Source organism: Rhagoletis pomonella, unplaced genomic scaffold, assembly GCF_013731165.1.
Source record: "Rhagoletis pomonella isolate Grant_MI unplaced genomic scaffold, Rhpom_1.0 Rhpom_scaffold_00011, whole genome shotgun sequence".
In the NCBI taxonomy this organism is placed as follows: domain Eukaryota; kingdom Metazoa; phylum Arthropoda; class Insecta; order Diptera; family Tephritidae; genus Rhagoletis; species Rhagoletis pomonella.
The window spans coordinates 8,804,326-8,812,085 of record NW_023458565.1 but is presented as its reverse complement, the minus strand read 5'-3'; the positions used below and the strand labels follow the sequence as shown (position 1 = coordinate 8,812,085).

The following is a 7,760-nucleotide window of genomic DNA, read 5'->3' as shown; positions in this document are numbered from 1 at the left end:
GATCTATCATAGAGGTATGAAGAGATCCAACGTAGAAAATTAGGTGGGAGACCAAGAAGATCAAGTTTATAGATTAAAGAGAAGAGGATAAATATAGAGACACAGTGACTTAATCTGGGAACTATTTTGGGATTTTAGAGATTTTCGGGATTCTCAGGTTTTATCGATATATTAATCGACATTTTTATCAATCTTGTTATCGATTTTGTTATCGATTTTGTTAACGATTTTGTTATTGATAATTTTATCGATTTCCTAATCGATTATAGATATTTTTGTTGATTTTTCAATCGACTTTGCTACCAATATTATTATCGAATTCGCTATCGAAATTTTTACCGAATTCCTCAGAGATTCTGTTATCGATATTTTATCGATTTTGTTATCGATTATTTACCTATTTTGTTATCGATTATTTATCGATCTTTTTATCGACTATTTTCGTCCTTTTTATCGATTATTTATCGATTTTTTTATCGATTATTTGTCGATTTTTATCGATTTCGTTATGGATATTTTCATCGATTTTGTTATCGATTATTTATCGCTTTTGTTTTTTTTTGTTGTGGTATTTTTATCGATTTTGTTATCGGAAATTTTATCGAGTTTGTCATCGATATTTTTATCAGTTTTGCTATCGATATTTTGTTAGATGTTACTATCTATGTTGTTACCGACATTTTTATCAGTTTTGTTATCGATATTTTGTTAGGTACTAACTTTAATGAGCTAGCAGCTTTTATAAAAAAATTTCATTCTTTCGTGACGTTAGAATTTTCGGTATCTTCGAGTACCATAAAGGTCGATAGGAAAATTTGCATATATAGAGTTTCTAGAACCCTGCTGGAGGTGGAGCTGAAGTCCCTATAATTCAATATCAAAGCAGCGTGCTGCACGCTTTTCAGTTTGCTAATATACATATACGTGGACTTGTCCAAAAATGGAAATGGGTGGAAAAATGCGAAAACTTTCGGATTTGCTCGAAACTTCTTAGGTGCTTCCGGGAATATATATTATAGCTTTTCGGAATTCCTATAATGGTTTTTCGCACTTTTAACACTTATAAGTGTTTCTCATGTTTCGGATTTTCTGTGTTTTATACAGGATTTTTTAGGAACCTTGAAATTGGAAGGTACACTAATGTGAATCGTGGCTGTCTTAAAATCGAAAAATAAAAACATACAACCCCGGCTATTATTGGGTTCGAAAATATGAAGAAAATGTTGTTTTTATTTTAGTCTTAAAAATCAAAAATACTTACTCGTTTTCCAACTCAATGTGCTAAAAAACTATAACTTATTGTTTTATTGACTTTCTTTTTTATAACTAAAATAGACCCACGGTACGGTCGCTGCTTTAAATGTATATAATTTTTCTTTTTTTAATGCCCATGTATATTTTTCATTATTGTACATCCTCTGATACCAACCCATATTTTCCTCCCTCTCCCTATTACAGTAAGGATGTACGCCTACCAGTACAACTGCAACGCGCTATGGCAGCCGAAGCTGAAGCAGCTCGTGAAGCACGCGCCAAAGTTATTGCCGCTGAAGGAGAGCAAAAAGCATCAAAGGCACTACGCGAAGCCTCTGAAGTCATTGGAGGTTCACCAGCAGCGCTACAATTGCGTTACTTACAGGTAAATTTAGAGTTAACAAAAACAAAACAATCTAAACTAAAATTTAAATGACAACCCTTTCCGGCGCCAGACTCTCAATACAATATCGGCGGAAAAGAACTCAACAATAGTTTTCCCATTGCCCATCGATTTGATAACTTATTTCCTGAAGACAACCGAGGCAACGGCGCAACAAAACGCCGCGCAACAAAACACCGTCGTAGCCATACCACCAGCGGTGGCAGGAGTGAGCAGCCAAAATTCACCACAGCAATCGACATCACCGCAAGCGGGCATTCAAACGGCATCTATGTAAAAAACGAAAAACGAAAAAATAATTTAGGTAATCGTTATGGCCGGCAAAAGCAAACGAAATAATAAAAAAATGTATGTATGTAGTTTGCAAACGATTTTACTATAAACTTGAAGAAAAAATCAAAACGTAAATATTTACTTATAAGTGGATATACATAAAATTAATTAGGCGGATGAGCTAAGATTGAAAAGTTGATTTGAAAAAAATGTTGCTTTGTGATTTGTGAATGTTGGAATGTTCAAAACATAGTATTTAACTGCTGAGCCGATTGGATGAAATGAATTGAAAACAGTGTGCACAAAAAGTATGCGTCTTCAGGTAGGTCCGTACATTACAACTCGAAGAGAGCTGCTCATAAATATTAGTAGAAGCAAACGAAAGCGTAAAACAAAAAGTAAGAAACAGACCTTGATGAGCACCCCATGTTGAAATTCTTGAAACTTGCCATAACTCTTAACAGCAGTTAAGCTTTTGTTGGAAACAGGCTATTAGCCTCCATACTGAAATCGAACCAAATAAAATGATTTAACTGATTTAGCTGGTTTTGATTACAGTATCTTTCAACAAAATATTTGCAGAATAGAGCCCAGAGGATCTACAACCAGCAAAAATTTGTCTTAGCCAAGTTCCGCCAAATATTCATACTAAGTACTCACAAGTCCTTCTTCACTTTTGGTCCTTTTATTGAGTTCGTGGTCGCCACGTTTTCACTATACACTCATGAGCGCCAAGTCTAAGGATGTTCTATGAAACCAATCATCCATGCAATAGTAATGCACAACCAAAGTGGACATTTTGCTAAACTCTATACCTTTTTGGTGTTTCAGTCATCCGAAAGGCAAGGAATGGATACTCCAAAAATCTGTGAGATATTCAGAAACTAAGAAATCCTCACAGAGCACGCGAAACCGGGAGCTCATATGGCCTGTGGTCCTTTAGTTTATTGACATTCCTAACATACATCTATACTTTGGATATTCATCTTAATAGCTTAGATGAATATCCAAAGTACATACATCTATACTTTTAGGAATGTTATCGTCAATATCCGCAAAGGAGTTTTGCTAAAGTAAATTGGATACGCCGGTGCTACTCGAGCTTGTCTTGTCGGTCTGTGATAGCTTACGTTTCCATTCCGATTACGGCATTTATAGGATGAGAGTTGAGGAAGGTGCGAATTGTCTACCTATGAACAGCCTTTATAGACTGTCTGTAATCGAACTTAATCAGCTGAAGTCATAGGAACTGCTAAAACTGGTCATAAAGATGCGTTTTGTGTAATGTTCTGAGGTGCCTTATAATTGACTTGACTACGAACAAGTGCCTGTTGGCGGGATCTTTAGGGTAACAACCAATAGGGATTCCTTGAATAGGGACTTCTTCGTGCATGTGGTGTTCCCACGCAAGCTGAAGGCATCCGTCAATAGTTTTTATTGTACTGTGTTGTCGAATAAATCGAGTTAAATTAACGATATCGACAGAGAGGGTATTCTTCTTTCACTGATCTATTAAGCTTGACTCTATCGTCTTGAAAAGTATTTAGATCAGTGATGAAGCGGTATAATTATGAGAGATAGCATTTCCCGTCGCCAAAAACAACTAGCCTTCGGCGAATGAGGTTAGAGAAATGCCTTCTAGTGGAGGAGGGAGTATCGCGCTAAGGCATTTAAAAGCACCGGTCAATAAGTTGATCTCGAAATGTCATCGATCAGTGATGACTACTCAGGTTATTCACTGAGGTGCAAATGAGATTTTTCGTCGAGTTTGTGTAGCGCAACTGACCATTTCGAAAGCTCTTAATTTATATGGTTCCCATGGCTTCGCTAGTGGTACTACCGTATTCAGAAACGAGATGGTAACTTAATCTGGTCTTGCCTTTTGCCAAATACTTTAAAATCCAGCTGCTTATTTCATTGGGGAGAATGGCTTTTTGACTAATCGACCTTCGTCGTTGGTGAAACAAAATGTTGATATTTCGGCTAAACTAACTTGCATCCCTGACGCGTGGCTACGGCTGTGGTACTGCTTTCTTCCAGTGGCCACTAGAGATTGATGATGAGCTATTTAAGACTTTGGAAGGATCTTGAATATTCTTGAACTTATTTCGAGTTGGCCGTTAATTAGAGAAGAAAGGATAGGCGGATGTTAGAGAGAGAGGTGCTCATCATCAATGCTGCCATGTCTGTAGCACTGATCTATGAGGTTAAATAGGAATCACTGGAAGAAAATGCGCCGATTCGACAAAAGCAATTGCTCTAAAATAACTGAAATATAGTTCGATTGAAAACTTAAAGCAGGCATCAAGCTAAAAACAATAGCAAATTTTAATGACACTTAGAAGCGACATACAAGTGTACTTATACTTTTTGTGTACACTGTATTTGTATGTGGTACGTATCCACTCGCCTAGGTAAATACGATTATATAGCTATTTCTAGTACATATACAAATAAGTATAAATGAATAAGTAGCCTTAGGGAGTTGAAATATGTAAATGTTGCTGAAATGGCGTTAAGTTTGCTCGATTAGCGTAAATTCGTACAGTTTGTAATTAAAAAAAAAAATTATCAGTTAAGTGCGAAAATTTATTACAGTTATAAGCTGTCTTAAATGTATCAGAAATTTATAATTATAACACGTTGATACATATGCCACAAAAAAATGATAACTTTAATATATTTGCTATATATGTATATATGTACATAAGTATGTGCAATATTAAATTGTATGCATTCACTTATCTACATATAATTCCCACAAATTTATAAGCACGCGAAAATTCAAAAAGTTTTACCCACACATACATTACCTATCGCATTGACATTTTAGCAGTTTAAGGATATCACTTTATTAGCATTTAAATACGAGTAGTTAAATAATTAATAGCAAATACTTTAACGACCGGAGGTCCTGATTTACTGCGGAGAATAGTTTGAAAATTATAAATTGCAAAAGTATACACACATACATGCTTAGCTTAATATGTTGCGTAATTACTTGTCAGCATGACTGTCACCAACAACCAAAGTAAATAAACAAAGCACTCGAAAGAGAGCCGATCTCAAACGTTAAAGTGAAATCTGTGAGCGTCTCAACATTTTTCGAACCTCGTGATTCGGTTAACAGGGAATTTGCCATATAGATAATTCTTCTTCTTCTTGTTCTTCATATTTGGCACCACAACCGTTTGCCGGTTTGGGCCGAGACCAAAAAGCTTCTCCAATTGCATCTCCCCTTGCAAATTTGCGCCAGTTGCTCATAACGAGAACAGACAGATCCTTCTGCACTTGGTCCTTCCATTTTGTTCGTGGGAGCCTTTGCTTTCATTGTCCACCCATGGGTGAGGAGTCGAAGGATATTTTTACCGGAGCCTCGTCATCCGTGCGTACAACATGACCAAGCCAGCGCAATCGCTGTATTTTGATGCGCTTAACGATGTCCATGTCGTTACAAAGCTCATAGAGTTCGTCATTACATCTTCTCCTATGCCCATCGTCCACGCGAGCGGAGCCGTAGACCTTTCGCAGAATGGTTCTCTCGAAAGCATCTGAATTCTTCTCCTCTTTGTTTAACATCGTCCACGTTGCGGCGCTATATATGTACTTAGAAGAACTGGCATGCCTTGTAGAGCGTAATTTTTGTTCGTCGAGAGAGGGCTTGGCTTTTCAATTGCCTACCGAGCTCAAAGTAGCACCTTTTGGCAAGAGTTTTGCCTTGCTTGTTCTCCAATTTGACGTTATGCTGAATCCTAGGTAGACAAAGCCCTTCTTCACTACTTCAAAGTTATAGCTGCCAGCAGTGACGTGTGGACTCTTTTTATATATTGACAGCAGCTACATTGTAGTGTCTTCATTCACCGCAAGACCGACCTCTTTAGCTTGCTTTTCTACACTGGAAAATGCTGCGCATCCTTTTGTTTCAGACCGACGATGTCGATATATACATATGTATATTGGCAGCTCTTATAGCGCTTTCCAGCATCAGAATGAAAAAGTCGCACGAGAGTGAATCGCCTTGTCTAAAACCTCATTTGGCCTCAAACGGCGGGGCGAGGTCCTTCCCAATTTGGACGGAGCTGAAGGTTGTGTACATAGCCGTATTAGTTTTGCGGAGATCCCAAATTTAGACATGGCATTACGCAGGCAACTTCTCTTCGTGCTATCAGAAGCAGCGTCGAAGTCGACAAAAAGATGATGTGTGTCGATTTGTTTATCTAGTGTCTTCTCCAGGATTTGACGTGCGGTAAAAATCTGAAGCCACGCTGATAAGTCTTTCACACAGTATCACCGACAGGACTTATATTAAGAAGGCTTATTCCGCGATAGTTGGCGAAAACGGCGGGATCTCCCTTCTTGTGGATTGGACAAAGTACATTTAGATTCCAGTCTTCGGGCATGTCTTCATCAGACCAAATTCTGCTTAAAAGTTGGTACATGCCCCACACCGACTCTTCGCCACCGGCTGTGAACAGCTCAACCGGTAAACCGGCGGGCCCGGGACCTTCTTGTTTTTAAGCCGCCTTACTGCTATTCTCACCGCATCTTGGTCGAGTAGGGGGACGTAAGCTACATCCAAATACATTGGTTCGGGTTCTCCCTCATCAAGCGCGCCACCTGTGTCGTCATTGAAAAGCGTGTTCCCTCCATATCTCAGCTCTGGACATCTGTTACCAGATTTCCATGTTCATCTTTGCAGGACCTAGACCCGGTGGTAAAACGATTTGATTGATGCCTTACCTTCTAACCGAATTTTCGAGCCGCAGTCCTGCCTGCCAGCGTTTCAGGCTCTTCTCATTCGCGTCTTTATGCCTCTCTCTTCTCTTTCTTGAAAAGGCCTTTTTCCATTTTTTTTTTCAATATATAGGAAGAGAGTAGAAGATTACCTATTGGAGCATTTCACTCGTTCTAGCTCTGCATTCTCCATCACTACTCTCTTGAGTGTCTGATTTATGCATAAAAACAAACAATTGATTTCTCTTTAGGAAGCAAAATATTTCGAGAAGCTTCTATTTTGTTATCGCATTGCACCAATTAAGTAATCCTGCTTCCAGATGCCGGACGAGAGCAGCTGAAAAAACCTCACCTAAGCACACTGCTACTAAGATATTGAAGCTAAAAGCGTACTCACTTCAATGAGAAATCGGACAGAAATTGGCACGCAATAATTGAAGCGTCACTTACTGCTTTTCATACTATATTATCACAGTCACCTTATTCTGTGTTGCACAGTGTTTTCGTTTAGAAAAGTTTACTAACTTCGAGATTTGTAAATAAAGAGTTGTGAAATGTGAAAGTAGCAGTAAACGAAAAAATGTAATATAGAATGTTAAAACCATAATTTAGCGCAAAATATTAAAATTCATTCACAAATCAATTAAAAATCGTAATGGACAAAAATTTTGGCAATTTCAAATAGCAAATTTTTATTAAGTACACATACCAGCAATTTTTTGATTACAAACATAACTTCAATTAAACTAAGAAATTTCTTAAACATAGAATTACAAAATTAAAATACAAAAAAAAATTAACTTTCTTTAAAAAACGCAGCCTAAGAATGAATAAGTTATACAAAACGGATACACAATCAGTGGAGCCAAAATGTGAAATCGTATGCAATAACTACAAGAAAAACCATTAAAAAAAAACTATCGAAAACTCTATTCAAATACTTATCTACTTATACTATACATAGTACTTGTAATCAAAGCCAGGGAGCAGCAATAAATATGTAGCTGAAGAAATTTGACAAATAAGCAGCTGTCATGACGTTAGCGTGGAGCTGGCAGAAGTAGACGAAGTGTGATGAATATGTATGTACATATAT

At 37.5% G+C, this 7,760-nt stretch overlaps 2 protein-coding genes across 2 annotated transcripts in view; one reads left to right on the top strand and one right to left on the bottom strand.

Moving 5' to 3' along the window:
- LOC118747146 (band 7 protein AGAP004871-like) overlaps positions 1–7,760 on the bottom strand; it is a gene marked incomplete at its 3' end in the record, with an annotated part of 339,213 nt that overhangs the window by 34,113 nt on the left and 297,340 nt on the right. The gene's annotated exons all lie outside the window — the stretch shown is intronic.
- On the top strand, positions 1,430–1,939 carry LOC118747361 (band 7 protein CG42540-like). The gene is made up of 2 exons (XM_036481422.1): positions 1,430–1,639; positions 1,710–1,939. Exons 1-2 carry the CDS (start codon positions 1,496–1,498, stop codon positions 1,932–1,934), a joined length of 369 nt encoding a protein of 122 aa, XP_036337315.1. The 5' UTR covers positions 1,430–1,495; the 3' UTR covers positions 1,935–1,939.

Bases quoted from the DNA above. Each gene is read 5' to 3' on its own strand.
- LOC118747361 (XM_036481422.1), top strand. From the start codon at position 1,496: ATGGCAGCCGAAGCTGAAGCAGCTCGTGAAGCACGCGCCAAAGTTATT. The intron at 1,640-1,709 runs GTAAATTTAGAG...TTCCGGCGCCAG, and splicing joins TACAATTGCGTTACTTACAG to ACTCTCAATACAATATCGGC.